General features: G+C 45.0%; 1 protein-coding gene across 8 annotated transcripts in view; it reads right to left on the reverse strand.

Annotated features, from left to right (window-relative positions):
* PTPN3 (protein tyrosine phosphatase non-receptor type 3) overlaps positions 1-18,275 on the reverse strand; it is a 113,649-nt gene that overhangs the window by 14,234 nt on the left and 81,140 nt on the right. For all 8 annotated transcript variants that reach the window (XM_065946827.1, XM_065946824.1, XM_065946825.1 and 5 more), the window contains 7 exons: positions 18,170-18,244; positions 16,822-16,878; positions 15,597-15,753; positions 13,662-13,822; positions 3,013-3,103; positions 2,678-2,739; positions 590-736 (listed from right to left, as the gene is read on the reverse strand). In XM_065946827.1, coding sequence (XP_065802899.1) covers positions 590-736; positions 2,678-2,739; positions 3,013-3,103; positions 13,662-13,822; positions 15,597-15,753; positions 16,822-16,878; positions 18,170-18,244 — 750 coding nt within the window. The remainder of the gene's footprint in view (positions 1-589; positions 737-2,677; positions 2,740-3,012; positions 3,104-13,661; positions 13,823-15,596; positions 15,754-16,821; positions 16,879-18,169; positions 18,245-18,275) is intronic.

Genomic DNA, 18,275 nt, shown 5'->3' on the forward strand with positions numbered 1-18,275 from the left:
TAGAGAACTCATGCTACACAGTACTCCTTGCACACTGACTTCAGTTACATGGTCAGCGATCTGATCCTCTGAAACACACATCAGGCTGAACAGAGCATGATGCCATCGCTGTCCTAATTAAGCCCTTCTTAGCCTTTTGTTTGTTTGTTTTGGCATCAGGTTTTGCTGTAACACAAGCAGAGACTGACAGAGGTAATTTCTCCTACTTTGTATTCCACTGTGAACCTGGCCCTTACACTGCTCTTCTGAGGACCAGCACATGTCCTGGGTGGGTGAGATCACAGCTAACACAGGAGTTCTGGGGCAGGTGAGGCAAGGGGAAGCGCCTTCCAGCCTGCTGTAACAGATCCAAGGCAGGAATGGAAGGGGCTGCCTGATCATTGCTTAGCTCGGAAAGGCCAGCAAGTGGGAAGGAGGAGGGCGGAGTTTCTCATCCCTGGAGCTGTCCATCAGGAGCTCTGTACAGATTCGCGGGTCGCAAAGGGGGCTGGACTGGGGGACACTTCAGTAAGGCCTTTCCCAGCTCTCAAGTTCATGTTCCGGCAGAGCACAGAGTGACACGCACCTGTCTGGAAATCAAGCCACTTACCCGGCCTCGCTCGGTCAGAGTCGTCAACATGACGATGAGCGATAACTTCTGATCCCAGACCACTTGCCAAAACTGTGCACAGGTATGTGGCAGGGGTCCCTGAGCGGCAATGTACTTGTTCACAAGGTGAGCAGCGGGAATTTCCATCTGGCAAGAGATGGTTCAGGCATTAGAACCTGTTACTGCAGCAAGATGGACAGGGAACTGGAGCTCACGCTCTTTGAGCTGGTGACTGTCAGCACACCAGAACAGTTCTACCAAGTTTGGAGCAATAAGCATGATCAAAGAACAGGCTACTTTAGAAAACGCTTCAAAGGTGTTTGACAATAATGCTAGCTACTCAGGATAAAACTATGTGCTAGTCAATAGGTGATAATCAGAAGTGGACCTACAAGATGAAAAAGAGTTTAAATGACCTTCTCTGCTGTATCCTAAATATAATCAAAATTGGGAATCTGCATTTTCAGCAACTCATGCCAATCCTCATGCCCATAACTGTTCCTATGCAGGGTTTTCTATCAAAATATTTTCTCTGACGCATAAACCACACAGGCTTATGCCACCAACTACTGTTACACTTGGCTTTCTGCATGGCTGCCAATGTTTGTGCCACTCAGTTGATCAATTTTTCTCCCCAGCTTCATTGAGGTATAAATGACAAATAAAAAAGATGTATATTTAAGGTATGCAACATGATGGTTTGATATACATATACACTGTAAAATGATGATCAGAGTCAAGTTCTTGAACACATCACCACCTCACACAGTTACTGTCGGAGCTGATTAACGTTAAAATAAGTGCAACTGTCATCAGTATCCCTCTCCTACCCTGCTCTGCTTTTACTTCTAAACTAAGTCTTTTCTTTTTTTTTTTTAATTTTTAATTATTTATTTGTCTGTGTCCGGTCTTAGTTGTGGTATGCAGGATCTGGAGTGTGTGGGCTTATTAGTTGGCATGTGGGATCCTGGTTTCCTGACCAGGGGTTGAACCTGCGTCTCCTGTATTGGAAGCCAGACTCTCAACCACTAAACTAGCAGTGAAGTCCTTAAACTAAGTGTTTTCTGTAAAAGAACACTCAGAACTGGCTGAGCTTGGACAGCACAGTGATTGACTCATTCTTAGGTGGGGATAGTAAACGGAGGTGCCTAATTCGTGGCTTGGTTAATGGCTTTCTCAGCCCTGGTCTTAGCCACTCCCCACCCCTGAGGTGCATGGTCTTACCACCCCCACCATTTCAGTGCTCTAATCACAGGACACCAGAAATGCTGAAAGTGAGGGTCAATGAATCTCACAGATGCTTTGGAATGAGCAGAATCACTGATCAGACCCATTCTTGCTGGTAGTTATTGACATCATGCTATAATCTGAGAACTTGAGAAGTCCTCTGTTTATTTAGATCAGCTAAACAGTGCGCTGAGGGCCAAATTTAAATGCTGAACTGCGAGCTAACAATGTTTTTTGATATTTTTGCATGGTTGCATTTGAAATGGTATATAAATACCTAATAATATCCTCAATTTTGTCTCTTGGCTTGCAGAGACCAAAATATTTACGGTCTAGCCCTTGACAGAAATAAGTGTGCTGAGCCCTGGTTTAGGTGAAGAGGCTGAGGTTCAGAGAGGCCAGGCTGCCCAAGATGCATTTTCAGAGTGAAATGAATACTTTCCCCACAACAAGTTGAAATTTTTTACCTCTTGTTTTTGGGCTATATGCCCAAAGGTGGTTTTATTTTTATTTTTAGGCAGGGTGTATAGTAATCAGATGGGAGGGAAAAACACAGAAAGTTACAAATGTACCAATGGCCAAACAAAACACCTATAGGTCAGCAGTTGAGGACAGAAGGCTGAGTTTAGGTCTCATCTTCTGTTAGCTTTACGACTTTTCAGATGATTTAATCTCTCTGAACCTCAGTGTCATCCTCTGCATAATGAGACTATCCTGCCTTCCCTCAATGGCTGCTGCGGTGCTGAGACAAGACAGTGAATAGGAAAGCAGTTCGCAGACTGCAAAGCACCACACATGTCGCTGTCATGCTTGTTACAAAGATTAATGTGCTTTTTCTCATGATCCGGAATTCTAACTTACATTCACATAACTCGCATTAATGTAATCTTCGTTTCCCTGCAACAATACCCGGGTGGTGTCATCTGTGGAGGAGGAAGAAATTTACTGATTATTCAGAGTGTTATTTTTACCACCCCAAGTAAACAAGGGTTCAGTTCCCGGCCCATCTGCAGCCCTCGCCTCATTAGCATAAACACTATTCCCCAACTGTTCCGAGTTTGAAATGGCTGCAATAAAGACGGTGGTGTTTACAGACACACTGCGAGTCTTTCCAGAATACCAGACAATCTGTTTTAAAAAGGGAAACATTATCTCAGTGTGTGTGGGGGGAGGAGGCATTCATGCCAGATACTCACAAGGCAGTACATCTTTATATCGGTTTTTGTCTAGATTTTGAGGCAGCTTTGCAAACGTGATGGCCAAACCGGGCTTCTTTCTATAGAGTTGCTATATGACAAACAGGGAAGTGAAAAAAAAAAAAAAATTGCAAAACACAGCTATGAAGAGTGTGAAAACATACTCTAACAGTAAAGTTTACCATTCACAGCAGCAAAATCTTAACATTTAATAGTGATTTTATATATTAAGAGAAAAATCTTACCAGTAAGAAATTCTACAACCCCATGAGAAACTGACTAAATTCTTCAATATATATGGATTTTTTTTTTTAACATGAGACTCTTGGGGGAAAAAAGTCATAGGAAGGCGTGTGAGTCACAGATAATGGATCACAGTAAGTAAAACTTCACCTTCATGACAATTATTTGACAAGAGCTAAAAGCAAGTAGAGGAAAAAAAAGAGTTCTGACTAAAAATTAAATAGAAATCATTTACATTAGTCTAAAAACATTTACCTCCAATTTAATGGAGTGAACCACGTTCTTTGCCAAGAACAAGAGCATTTTCATTCATCATTTCAGAAGTATACCTCCACAGCAAAAACATTTATTTCAATACATAGTAAACTTCAATTAAATATTCCTTTAAGGAGGTATGTCCCTATACATGCAATCACTGGCAAAAATTCAGTTAAAACCCTCACTGCATATCTAGAAGCACGTATTAGACACAGTTGTACTGTACCTGACGTCATGTTAACAACAGCTCTAGGAAAGGTATTAATAGTATTCTTACTTTGCAAGCAAGAGGCAGAGATGAAAAGCTTGGCTCAAGATTACAAATGAGAGGCTGAACTCAGATCTGACTCTAATGCTTGAGCTTTCCTCTTTGAAAAAGAAAGAAAGATAGCGCCAAGTCGTGTCTGACTCTTGCAACCCTATGGACTGTAGCCTGCCAGGCTCCTCTGTCCATGGGATTTTCCAGGGAAGAATACTGGAGCTGGTTGCCATTTCCTTCTCCAGGGGATCTTCCTGATCCAGGGATGGAACCCGAGTCTCGTCTCCTGCATTAGCAGATGGGCTCTTTACTAGCTGGGCCACCAGAGAAGCCCAAAGACACATCTATTCCTTCCCAAAGTTTCCTCCTGCCCTTTTGAGTTCTCTTTTCTATACAACTGTATCTGCCATTTCAAACTAGAGTGTGAAACAATATTCACCAGTGGTTTTAGTTAACTTTGTGGGAATTCTAAAAGTTTTTTTTTTCCCCAGTGTTGGAAGTGACTTTTTGCAGAAAATTTGACAAATTCAGACTAATATAAACAAAAAAGATTATCAGTAACTTCACAACTCTGAGATGTCCCTTTTCATCTATTTTATGTTTTTCATGCACATCTGTATACAAGTGTATGCAATTATATGTGTAACTACACATAATACACAGATACATTACTTTTTTAAAAACAAAACATGAGACAACATAAATTAGCACTTCCTATATTATGTTCTATGGAACCCAACTATTCTGGAAAAAACTATATCAGGTGGTGCTTGAAATAAGTTTCAAGGTCAAGGAAATTTAGGTAATACTATAAGTCATCTTATATTCTATGAACCTCTAACATGGCAAGTCCTGCAGTGCATAAGTTTATTTAATTCTGATTAGAGCGTTTCTCAAGCTAACTTGGCCATTGAGGATCTCATGTCTCACAAGAAGTGTTCTGGGAACTATCACCATAATTTTGAAGGCTGTTTCTCGTACTTATTATATAATGTCTAATTTCCTGTGTCATTTAAATACTTCAAATATTCTCTATATACGTGATTCCAGCTGACTCAACAATCTATAAATTTTCAAAGTTTAACTTTCATCCCACTTCTTGATTAAACTGTTTTTAATTTTTTACTATCAAATATTCCCCGGAAGAGAATTACTGAATTAAAGCATATTTTTGAGGATATATATACACACACACACATATGTATATATATATATAGGAGTTGTCCTACAGGGGAATATGAGATTGGTTAGTTTGCCAAATTGCAGCCAGCTTGCAGTCTGAATAGCGACACAGAATAATGTCTTTCCCTGTATATTTTTGCATATTTTATATTTTTTATTTTATAAACCAGCTTTGTTGGTCTGTTTCATTTTTTACTCCATTTAGTTATTTTATTAAACAAACAAACTGCACAAGAGGCAATTAGCAGAGAGATTTTTGGTAATGATAATTATGTCTCATACATTTACCAAATGGTCAGAATTTCCGGTATTTCCCTAAGCTCAAATATTAATCATCTTTACAATTTCAGCTCCTAACAATCAAGTAGCCCCTGAGCAACTTCTTAGATGTCTATGAGCTTTAATGGACTCTCCAGGCTCCTTCTAGAAATACATTCGTGATTTATTAGAAGTTTTGGTTTGATTCCGGGAGAAGGAGAATATTTGAGTCAGTCAATTCCCCTAAATGTCATTTTGGTTCTAACGAACTTCATAGAAGTGAAATCTAATTGAGTGAATATAATCAGTAATACTAACCTGGAGGCAGGAAGTTTTTCTTTTCCAAATAGCAAAAATGTAAATGTAGTCAACTTGAGATGGTTTAGTGGAAAAGCATAGATCTAGCAAAGGGCTTTAACTGCCACAAGTTTATGAAGTATCTCAGCAGTAAGTAAGTGCTGATAAGATTATAGAGTATTAAAGCAAAATAAAAAAATAAAGTACTATAGAACTATCTGTAAAACTTTAAATGTGCACACCCTGGGCTTTACTTGACAGAAGTGCATAAAGATACATATCAAAGAAATTTATCTGCATCAGGATGTTTTCTTATTAGTAGACATCTGGAAACAGCCCGAATATTTCCTAATAGGGAGAAGTGTCAACTTAAATTATGACAGTCATACCACAAATTACGTGCATATAGAATAAGACGGACTAAAAGTACAGATTTAAAAGGGTATCCACTCATCTATTTAAGTGAAAAAAGGAAGTGGCAGAATAACATAGTGATGATCCCATTTCTACACATAGCAGTATATGCACAATGTGCGTACAACGTATGTATGTGCACTTATATACATGTGTGTATAAAATATATTTGCATGAGCAATAGAACAAGTACTCAAGGATACACATCAAATTGTTATTTGTTAATTATAACAGAAAGAAGCTAAAGGAGATTTCCGAATTACTTGAATCATTACAATGTGAATTTTTAAAAATTCAAATTAAGTAAGAAAAAGAGCTACAACAAAAGAAATTTACATATAAAACTAAAAAATTTTTTACAAAAACTTGGGTGAGCAAAGCTAAGTTTTTGGGGTTTTTTTGGCCTTTAGAAGGATTGACGATGCACTCATTTTTATGCCTGCCTTGCCAAGGCTAATACTGAACGCTCTTCCCACTGGATTGCTTCAGTCCTATTCACACACTTAGTTTCTGAAGGAGTTAGCAGTTGATTTTCCAGTTCTTTTAATTTACTGACTCTTCTCCAGACTTTGCAAGCTGTGTGGCAGGCTGGGTGTGAACACACTGCCCAGAGGAAGAGTGGTCCAGAGTGGACAGTGATGTGTTGGAAACACAGGTATGTCTTTCTGGAAGAATCAGGGATGGGAGAAAATGAGGTGAAGACTATTAGGCAGAACTTGAGACACGGCTCTTTCAAGAACTACTCATTGGACAGACAGTTTGTTTTGTTCATTCTTGGGCTAAAGGTATGCGAAGCGGGCAAGAACTGCCAGTCGTTAAGATCCCTTCAATTCTGCCCTAAAATGAGAGCAGTCAGGAGGCTGAGGAAGGTCATAGGCAGGGAGGGTTGTAAGACCACTTATTTATTAAAATCTTAATTATTATGTCCTCAAGTGCTTTGTTCTCATCATTATCAGGGTGTAGTTCTATGTGTTAGTTGCTCAGTCATGTCTGACTCTTTGCAACCCCATGGACTGTAGCCCGCCGGGCTCCTCTGTCAATGGAATTCTCCAGGCAAGAATACTGTGGTGGGTTGCCATTCCCTTCTCCAGGGCTCTTCCTGAGCCAGGGATCAAGCCTGAGGATCCTGCATTGCAGGCAGATTCTTTACCATCTGAGCCACCAGGGTCTAGTTCTGAGCAGTTGTGAAACTGAGGGTGAATTATAAGATCAGCCGAGAGGGTTTGCTACGGAACAGCTGTATTTAAAGTATCGCATCACTGGCTCTGGCCTTCAAAGACAGAAAACTGAACACTGGGGGCTGGAGAAGACCAGCGTGGTTTCCGTGGGCTGGATAAGATATCAGTTTTCCAGTTTAAACATTTCTCTTTTGAAAAGATCATCTAAAAGCAGAAAGAGAGAGCGCATCAGGATATGACGCTGAGCTCCTCAGACTTCTGGTCCAACCAAAGATGTGAAACCTGCTCACACCCCTCAGGTAAAGGCCCTGGACCCCTACTTGGCTCCATCCAGTACACGCTGGCAAGCCTGTGCACGTGGAAGCAAGCGCCCCATCAACTGTACCCCCAGACCAAGAGGGAATTCCCGCCGGAATTCCTGAAGGCTGACAACCCGAGGAGGAGGAAGAAAAAAGGAAAAGACCAAGAAGAGAAGGGAGTTGAAGGGACAACGGGCAAGGAGAGCAAACGGTGGAAAGAGACTCCCTCTCCTGCCCTTGGCAATGACCCAGGGTCCGATGCAGGGCAGTGCCTTTCCAGTCACACACTGCGCTTTCTGTCCCAAGCGCTAAACTGTGGTCCCCACGCCCTAGGCCAGCGTGCGCAATAAAAATGTGTAGCAGAATGACGGGGTCTGCCGCTCTGAACAAAATGATGAGAGGTGGCTTAGCGGCAGGTAACTAGGCTAAGGGTGGCCCCTTTTCATGAAGGCCTTGAGAGGTGATTCTCCACTTTGCAGACATAAGAACACTTCTCCGCTCATAAGAGCTCACCCACACTGGGGACTTTCATCGTTCCCGTACCTGACCTGGTCAGAGGGCCAGGACACTGCCTTGGGGGGACTCAAGAATCTCTTCCTACCTTCCTGTAAAGGTTTGGCGAAATGAACTGACGCTGTTGCTGGCCATCTGGGGACTTTCAAGAGTGCTACTTCAGATCCCAGTCCCAAATGCAGGTCCCAGTGCTGGCAAACTCAAGCGTTCTTACAAGATTCTTATTCTTTCACAAGGAAATCCTTGACAATGAGCTGGGGTGGCAACTGCTTTAACTGGGTCCCTGGCACTTGAAAGGTAAAGGCTACCCATGTGTTCACTCCAAAGCCCACAGTCTGTTCCTTGTATTCCATAGATGTTATACTTGATAATGTTTGCCTTTCTTAGAACAAAAATCTGGAAAATCAAAAAAAGCTTTTTGGTGTGAGTTTCAATCTTGAAGGTATACCTACAGGTGTTAAGTCTTCAGCTGTTTCTGTCCTTCCAAATCAACTTTACAATGATCAGAGCAACCAGCAAGTAGTAAGTCACCTGTTTTGACAGTAATGGATGTTTCTTCTAATGGATGATGTAGGAGCAGGTTCAGGAAAAACAGTGGTCAGAGGAGATAAAAAGATGGCATCTGGTTTTGGTAAAGAGGGAAGATGCTGATGTGGGAGAGGCAGGGGTTTCCAAGTCTGGCATGACCTTTGATGGAGCTCTGTAGATACTCCTCCAACTCATCAGTCCTGGGAGGTGGGAGGACAGATGTTTCTCATTTTTCTATTAATTTCATCCCACAAATCTCCAAAGAGGGTGCAAGGCCACTTCGTGAGGATGGGCACGAGGGGCCTTCGTGTGCTGGGAAGTTGGTTTTCAAAGGACAGTTCGCATCATCACTTAGCTGTTATCCAGGGTTGACTATACTGAATGCATTCCCTCTCCCTTGCCTACATAGAAAGCTCAACTTAGGGGAAAAAGCATGAAATGAGCCACAGGTTACTCAGGAAGGAAGGACCCTGGGTCTGAGTCAATGAGTTCCTTAGGGGAGGAAAGTGTCCTAGAGGTGGTAATAAATTTGGGACTTGTGAACCCCAAGTCTTGGCTCCTTTACGTGAGAGACAGAGGAATGCTGTGCCTCGGCCGCGCACAGAATTGAGGCAGTTTGAGGCTGGTGATCAATGCTGGCAAATGGGTCACAAGGAATGGCTCACACTGCATGACTCCTGAAGACAAGAGCTCCCGATGGAGGCTGGTGGAGAACTGGGTCACCCCTGGGGAGTTCTGACAATGGGCTTTCAACACTGATGCTAACCCCAGCTCTATCTCTGAGCAGCAGGGTGGCCCTGGGAGAGTCCTGCAGCCACAGAGCCCTGTTCTCTCCACTTACAAAAGGAGTGATCCCAATAATTCTGCCCATATCTGTCTCACAGAACTGCCGAGACAGTCAACTGGGACAACATATGTGAGACACACTTGGTGGATTCCAAAGTGCTATAGAAATGCTAATTATTAAGTGTGATTTTACTACAGCTGGAACCAAACGCTTTCTGGAACACATTTGTAATTGTTTACGGAAAGCCACGGGAGGAACAGGGGAATTCCATTAATGAAAAATGCTTCAAAGCAAGCTGTTCTGAAAACCAGCCTGTTATCATTGCAAAAGGGATTCCATCCACAGCCGAGATCCCCCCGGGCAGGTCCTTTATGCCAGGGAGAGGGTGGAAGGGCACCTGCTAGGAACCAGGCCCTGCTTCCTGCTTTCAGACACAGCCTCCAACAGTCAAGCTGCCACGTTCTGGCGGCACCGGAAGAGAAGCAGGTGGGGAAACAGAATAGCCAATAGTCGGGAGTCAGACAGCACTGGTTCCCACTTCTTGTATGGATGGGGCGGGTTCTTTAGACTTTATTTACACATGATAATAGCTGTTACTTTTTATTGCGCCCTGACCATGTGGCAGACAACACATTAAGTATTTATCTCCTCTTAACCCTTACAACTAGCCCATGACAGTTTCAGGTGAACACTGAAGGGAGTCAGGCACACATATACATGTTTCCATTCTCCCCCAAACCCCCCTCGCATCCAGGCTGCCACATAACATTGAGCAGAGTTCTATGTGCTATTCAGTAGGTCCCTGCTGGTTATCCGCTTTAGACACGGCAGTGTGTACCTGTCCATTCCAAATGGGTCTGTCCCTTCACTGTTGACCTGAAACCATCACAACACTGTTAATCGGCTATTCCTCAACACAAAATAAGTTTTTTTAAAAAAACAACAACTAGTCATGAAATACCCAATTTACAGATGGGGAAGTAGAGGCCACAGGGGTTAAGGGACGTGCCTGAGGTCACACAGGAAGCAAGTGGTAGAGTCAGGATTTAAAGTCTCCTCAACTCCATGTGGCTAGACAGCATTTCAGATCTTTCTTAGCTCTGATGTCATGCTATTCTAACAACTCTCATGTGGAAACAGCAATTATATAAGGGGATTCCCAGGTGGCTCAGTGGTAATATGAATCTGCCTGCCCATGCAGAAACACTGGTTTGATCCCTGGGTCAGGAAGATTTTCGGGAAGAGGAAATGGCAACCCACTCTAGTATTCCTGCCTGGAAAATCCCATAGACAGAGGAGCATGGCAGGGCTACAGTCCATGGGGTTGCAGAGTCAGACAGGACTGAGCAATTGAGCGCACACGCATATAACTACATAAAGGTTCTACAGCTGTTAAGAGAACAAGTTCTGTGAGTTTAACCTTCCTGGGCTCAAATCAGGCTGTGCCATTTACTGTGAGAGAACCTCCCCAAGACTCTGATTCTTCATCATACAAACTGTATAAATTATTCAATTTAAACAAACTGTATAAATTAAACCACTTATACAACAGTGATAATGACAGCTCCTCCAGTGGGCTACTGGGGGATGATGCCGATAGAGCCCTGGGCGTGTGGGAAAGGCACATTCAAGGTTTCCTTTGCTTCCTCTGGTATTCCCCTCCTTCAGCAGCTGTGTAAGACCTCTTCCCCCAGCTGGAGCAGTGGTTGTTAAATTGCATTTCACAGCCTAGGATTCCTTAGTGGGCAACGTGCAGAGACTGAAAGGCGGGGCTCCGTGGATCCCACTGGCTCCGTCAAAGAACAGCTCTGCTGTTATTTGTTCCACATTTTGGAGCGCTGAAAAAGTTAATTTATTTAAAAAGAGGGTTTTCCTACTTAATTTCTAGGAAATGTCTTGATTAAATGAATGAAATGTGTGCATACAAGAATTTAATTCTAAAAATCCCATGTTCTCCATTTCTTATTTCTGCTGTAGTCCGATTATAGGCTCTAAAGGCAGGGCTTAGGATGGGCAGCGGTGGGGCCGTGGTTCTCGCACGATCTTACTCTCCCACCCTTAGGATCAGCTTCTGCATCAAGGCCTCCTGGTGACCTTGTTAAGGACCGGTCCCCAGGCGCCCTCCCAGCGCTGATGGAGTAGCTCTGGGCTGAGGCTGTTTAACAATCTCCTCCGGCGAGACCCACACAGGCGGTCAGGGTGTCACCCTGTGGGAAATACTCTGCTGAAAACCACAGGGGGACAGGTGGGTGCTTCCTGCTAAAGCATTTATCACCTTCCTAATGAATTTCAGTGAACATTATTCCTCAAGGAAAACCTCCTAGGGGAGTCCAACGTGGAAAACACCAAGAGGGGAGGGGATTTTCCGGGGCACGGTTGAAGCCAGGCGCCACCTTTTTCCTCACCGAGAGCCCACAGCGCCTCCTTGGGGACAGTCTGATCGAAGAGGCCTGGTTCCGCCTGGGCGAAGAGCTTCCGTCACCGGGAGACGTCGCCCAGGACTCCCGGAGTGTTGCTCACCTCAGGGAGGATGGTTTGCCTACCTGACCCCATGAGCTTCGTCTGCGACCATCCTGGGATACCCTCCCCTCCACACTTCATGCTACATCTTATCCTAGAGGGCCTCCTGGAAACCTCTCACCTCCAGTTCCTACAGAACATACGTAGGATGAAACCTTGGCCTTTAGCTGCTTCTGGGACTCATGATACATCCCCACCAATATGCCAAAATTAAGACTGTAAGCGTCTTGGGGCCAGAAACCCCCCTTCTCCTTCCCTGACTGTGTTCCTGACTAGCATTTGGCACATGATAAATACCTAATACACACTCGCTGGATGAATGAACGGACGACTCCAAAGTGCCATTCCCCTTTGACATTTCCTTCCAATTCCCTGCCAACAGAATAAAACTGGTATGTTCTGGCTTTTAAGTGCTCCTTGTTTGAAGTGTTTAATACATGTTTAAAGCTGAGTCGCTTTGCTATGCACAAGAAACTACTACAACTATTAATAGGCTAAATTTCAATATAAAATAAAAAGTTAAAAAAAAAATCAAGACACATCACCCTCCTGCCCAAAAACGTGAGTTTTAGTGTTTAAAATGTCTGTCTCAATTTTCAGATTTCTGCAATGCAAAGAGTCTACAATTTTTTTCTTTTAAAAGTCTTAAGCCTACCTAGCCTCCTGCAGGCTACTGGAAAAAAGTTTTTATCTTTGTATTAATAGATATTTAGTATATGTTCATCAGTTCTATCTAAGTAATCATACTGTTCCTGCCCTTTTATCCTGATTTCAACTTATTTTTTTGTCTACATTATCTGTCAAAGCTGTTAAGTTCCAAATCCCCTATTGATTTTTTGGGTGGGGTCAATTCACCTTTCACTTGTGGGTTTTACTTCCTACTGTGGTTCAATACACATTGCTCTAATAATATATTTTATTTACATTCTATTCCTTACCCCATTATAAAATAAACCTCTCTCTCACTCAAGACTCTCTGCTTTGCATCTTTCTTGTTTGATATTCACATTACTTAGGCTTTCCTAAATCAATATGCAATCATAAACATTTGACAAATTCCCTAGTTTTGCTTCTGTGACTCTTCCCTTTATATGGCTTTCTAATAAACAATGCAGTGGAGACTTCGGCTTTTCAATCTGACCTGAGACTCTGCTAATTCATGAATCCAGACTGTGTATGTTGTCATTAGTCATGATCAACTGTCTTTCATGGGCCTATTTTATGCTTTCTCTGATCTCTTCTGTTATCTTTCACTGCATGAACTACTCTGTCTTCTACCACTTTTAAAAAATGTGGAAGATAAATACATTCTATTTATATTCTGTTAGTGGTCAGTAAAACTGACTTGAAAACCCAGTCTCCTCGAGTCCTACTTTATTTTGCAGAATCTCTGCGTGTGCCTTTGGTCAACAACCTCAATCCCACGAGTAGAGGTCTCTCCTGGGGAGGGAAGACGGGGTCTGACTTTGATCTCCCCTCGTGTCCCCGTGGTTCCGGGGGACTTGAGAAGCCTAGCCCCTGCGCCCTCACGGGATGGTACCAAGTGCTCCAAATTACAGCGTGCCTGGTGGGGTCAGGGCCCGGCTCCTCCGCCAGCCCTCTGCGCTCGCCCACGCGGCCTCTCCACCACCTTTGACTGCGAGTGTTCTGAGCTTTTGTGTTGGCAGCTAAACATGCTCAGAGTCCCACCTCCTCGGTTTCTGACACATTTCTCCATGACTACTGATCGTTACTAGAACAGGAAGGGGAGGCAGAGTTCAGGCATGGGCCGTGGCCCCCAGCCGCCCCGCCCTGGCTTTCCCCCGGAGGCCCTGAGCCCCTCAGGGGTCCCTCGATGAGTCCGGCCGCCTGGTGATGACTTGGGGGGCCCTGCAGCCATCGGGCAGCCCACCGAGGCCCTGGGGGTCTCCTACCTCAAACTGGATCAGCACCGTCCCGCTTTCGAGGCCCTTCTTTAGCTGCTCCATGGACCCCTCCAGCGTGTCGCCCCCCTCCGGACACACGGGGAAGATGGCCTCTGGGAAGAGCTGGTTCAGTTCATCTTCAGATTTGATATCAGCAAACGAATGGACAGCTGCAGTGGACGAGAAAGGGGGCGTCGGGGTTGCCCAGCCATGCGCAGGGGATCGGTTTCCTCCCCCCAAATTACACTTGTTGACACCTGAATGCAGACGGTTTAAAACATCTTATTAAATGATTAAGCACATGGTAATCATTTTCACCAAAGATACTACTTCCCGTTGAATGATTCAATATGTGCTAATTATACAAAATGACATACTAATCTTTCTGGTTAGCCTTAAATGATGGTGTTCAGGACTCAAGAGGCTTCTGTCAGAGGTAAGAGGAAGGGAACACACATCATTGAAGAGAACACATCTTCTCCCTTTGCCTTCTCTGACCTGGTTATTCTTCTTTCCTTCTCAGGTGCCCTGCATTAGTTCCCTTCATACAGGCGCTTTCCCAGGAAGCTGGTATGGGGTCTGGTGCTGTCCACACCCCCGCCCCACAGAGCTTGGTCAGTTCACCTCTAACTCAAGGCCATGGGTCGGTGGAGGATGCCCACCACGGCCTGGCCAGAGTGCTCTGATGCCACTCCCCTCCCCCTCCCCCCAAGACGCTGCCCTTTATGGGCCAGCAGGTCACCTGGCACATCACGTGATGGGCAGGCTTGCTTCCAGCTGCTGGCCTCCTTCCTTCTCTACCATCACATGGCCTTATCAGACTCACAGCAACTTACTTAACCTCTCTGTGACTGTTGGCCTCATTCGGGGATAAGAATACCAACCTTATGAGATCACTGTGAGAATGGAAGAGGATAATTATGTAAAGCAATTAGCACCACGCAGGCGCTTCACTGGGGCTGCACAGAGGTCGGCCAGTCACCAGTGACCCCTACTATGTGTCCAGGGTGGAGCTGGGTTTGGTGAGACGGGTGGTGGGAGGAGCTGGGTTAGGGGGCTGGAGAGATTTGGGAGGACCCCTCACAGAGAAGGTGGGATGAGCGCTGGCACTGGGAGTTTTAGTAGGAACAGAGGGGTATGTGGGGGGTGTGGGCTGTGCCGATGACTGTGAGTCCAGATGGAGATGCAGGGTCAGGGCCCGAGTTACGTGCTTCATTTACCTTCAGTGTCTGAAAGCTGGGAAGGAGGATTCGAGGACTGGGCTTCCTGCTTTGTAACAACAACACTAAAAGTAGCCATGTTCAACAGAGGATGCCCTTCCGACGCCTAGCAAGAACCGGGCAGCATCTTTGACGCTTTCCAGTGTGAGCCTCATTTTATCTTGTCATGGACCCCGGGAGGTAGCGACTATGTCATCCTCATTTTACATTAGAGGAAACTGAAACAGACTGGGTAAGAAATCTGCTCAAGGCCCCGTAACCCAGGAGGAGGCAGACTTAGAACAGCTTTGAGGCAGCCAGGCTCCGGCCCCATTCTGCTAAAGTCTCTCTCCAACGAAACCAAATGCACATGAATGAAATATAACCCGATCCTTTGAGAAAGGGTTGAAAATGCAAATGCAGGCAGAGGCAGGCAGCTAAGAGGGCTGCATGAAGTGGGCTGAGATGGACTTGCAAGGAATAGGGGGGAGGAATGTCATGTCTTGTATTAAAGGTGGGGGTGGGGGGGGTGCTGCCTACCTGCAGAAGACTGGCCATGAGGGGCGGGGCCCTGTGGGGCCAAATCTCCACATTTTTCAAGTGAGAAGTCAGCCATCAGGTTGCTCCCCATCAGGGGAAAGTTCTTGATTTTCCGATGTCGGCTACGAGCACAACATCTCAAAACCAAGGAACAGGCCCGAGAAGGCCCTCTTCGCTAAGGCTCCTCTCCCTCGGGGGCTGTTACCTTTCCTCCTGATCACCAGGGCCAGCTCCCGCGTGTGCGACTCCCGGCTGGCTTTAATGAACATCACCACTTGGTCATGGGTGTGTTCTGAGATGTCCCGGCCGTTGATTAGCACGATTTGATCCCCTTCGTTCAGCTTAGGAATGCAGGTGTCTGCCTGCACGCAGGGCAAGAGCGAGTTTCTTTCGTTACCATAACATAATCCTCAAGGGGAGAACCTGATGCTCTCTGAGCCTGGACACTGGAGACCGTGACCAGGTTCTGCCTTTCTCCCTCCGGCATTACCGCCTTTATTTTTATTTCAGCCACTGCTATGTTGACATGGTAGCTAGTGGTGGGATTTAAAGAAGTGTTGCTCAAAAACCTATATTACGAATGAAACATTTAAGAATAAAGTGAAAAAAAGTGCTGAGGCCATTTCTCTATGGTAGCCAAGCTTCACTTATTACTGTAATGTCAGAATGATTCTACTGCCTCTACCTTCTGTTTTTCCAGGTGCGTTGTTAAAAAATGATTTGTCAGCTAAAAGCAAGTATCTAGCTATCTTGTGATGGAGAGAGCCTTTGCAAGCATAACCCCCAAGGCACAAACTGTTATGGACAAGAAGCCGTGCAACTGATCGAAAGGTTTCTTAACTCAGAGAGGCCATAAGCAGTAAGAAAAAGTAAACGACAAGCTTAAAGAGTACTTAAGAGTAAAACCCCCAAACGGGTCCCTTTCTTAGGAGGTACAGGGACTCTTTGGTGCTCCAATGCTTAAAAAAAATAGCAAATCATCCCCTAGATGCCTAGAGGCCCAGGCAGAGGGCTGAGGATGAGGTGGGGGTGGGGGTGGGGGAAGAGGCATAAGGCCTACGAGCCCACTTAGAGCTTGTGGAACAGCAAACACTATGCCCCCAGTTGCCTTCTTTCGAGCAGGACTTCTACACTTTAATGTGCCTCCCAATCACCTGGGGATCTGGTTAAAAATGCAGATTCTGGTCCAGATGGTCTGGAGTGGGGTACGAGAATCTGCATTTCTAGTAAGCTTCCCAAGGGATGCTGGTGCTGCAGCCTCGGGGACCACACTGAGCAGCAAGGTTCTGGAAAATTCTTTCCTCCTATCTCTACGCATGCACTGACACACACTCTAGGCTGCCAGTAAAAAAGAAACAGGACACAGAAATAGAAATCTGTTACATTTACAGGAAAATGGACTTGGGAAATTACAGAATATGTTTACTTACAGGTGACTCTGGGTTTATCCTTGACACCACGAGAGGCATCTTTTGATCCACTCCTCCCTGTAAACATGTAGATTAAAAACCACTTGAGTTGTTCACAGCACCAAAGACATGCAGATATCTCTGACACAAAGGGAGGGTTCAACTTTCACTTAAATATATTCTACTCCCAAGGGTTGGTACCTTTTAGAATGATAAGGTTCCAGAGGCTATGAATCTAGTGGGTCAACCAGAAGGCCACTCGGAAGCCTCCCACCACCATCCCCACCATCCATGGACTAAAGATACACTTGGAAAAAGCAAGCTCCTTTCAAAAAATGCAAACATTCTCAGGAAAAAGACTCTAAAAGCCCAGCCCATAAGTGCTGCTGGGAGAGGAGTTTACGGTGGAGGAGAGGAGCTGTGGAAAGGCCCCAGACTGTGAGGGCTTTTGACCTCTGAGAACTGGCTGTCAGCAGGGCTGATGGGGTAAGAGAAAGGGGTGTATGATGGCAGTTGCGGGGTGGGCAGCGAAGATCACCTGCCTTCACTCTGCTCTAAGGCTGATAAACCTTTTCTGTGAAGGGCCAGATACTGCTTATTGTGGCTTTGTGGGACAGAGGGCACTCGAGCAACTCTGCCATCGAAATGCCAAAGGAGACATAAACCATTTGTAAATGAATGGGGTGTCTGCGTTCCAATAAAACTTTATTTGTAAGAACAGATGGGATTGGGCCTGTAGGTCATAGTTTGCAGAGCCGGCCTAGAGGGAAACAGAGGAGTTATGGCCCTGCACCTGAATCCCTGTTCTCTCGTTCTCTCTTAGCAGTGCTGAGGGGTTGCCACCTCTCTGAACCTTGTGTTCAACCAGTCGTGTCCCAACTCTTTGCGACCCCATGGACTGTAGCTCTCCAGGCTCCTCTGTCTATGGGATTCTCCAGGCAAGAATACTGGAGTGGGTTGCCATGTCCTCCTCCAGGGGATCTCCCTGACCCAGGAATCGAACCTGCATCTCTTGCGTCTCCTGCATTGGCAGGCGGATTCCTTACCACTGAGCCACCTGGGAAGGCCCTTAGAGTGCATCTATGAAATGTTTAGAAATACCAACTTCACCACTTAATAAAAGGACTCTATAAGGGGAAATGAATGATCCCCTTTACATCCTCAATAAGGGGATATAAACAAGTACCTAGAGTAGGCACTCAGTATGAGGCAACTCCTACGGCCCCGGTGAAAAGCTCCCAATTCTGAAGGCCAAGCCAATTTTCCTACACACCCTTAGGTCTGTGGCACATTTGTAATGGAAGTTTAAAAATCATCTAAAGAGTGCTTCAGAGCATCACACGTCCTTATAAATTACACACAACATTACCTTTAGATTAAATCCAAATTTCCCATCTTCATCTGGTGTGATGCGGATGAGGACTAAGTAGCCGTCACCATCGTTCTGGAAAATGTCAGAAAATCGCCAATTACGT

The sequence above is a fragment of the Muntiacus reevesi genome, chromosome 10 (genome assembly GCF_963930625.1).
Source record: "Muntiacus reevesi chromosome 10, mMunRee1.1, whole genome shotgun sequence".
NCBI classification, from domain to species: Eukaryota; Metazoa; Chordata; class Mammalia; order Artiodactyla; family Cervidae; genus Muntiacus; species Muntiacus reevesi.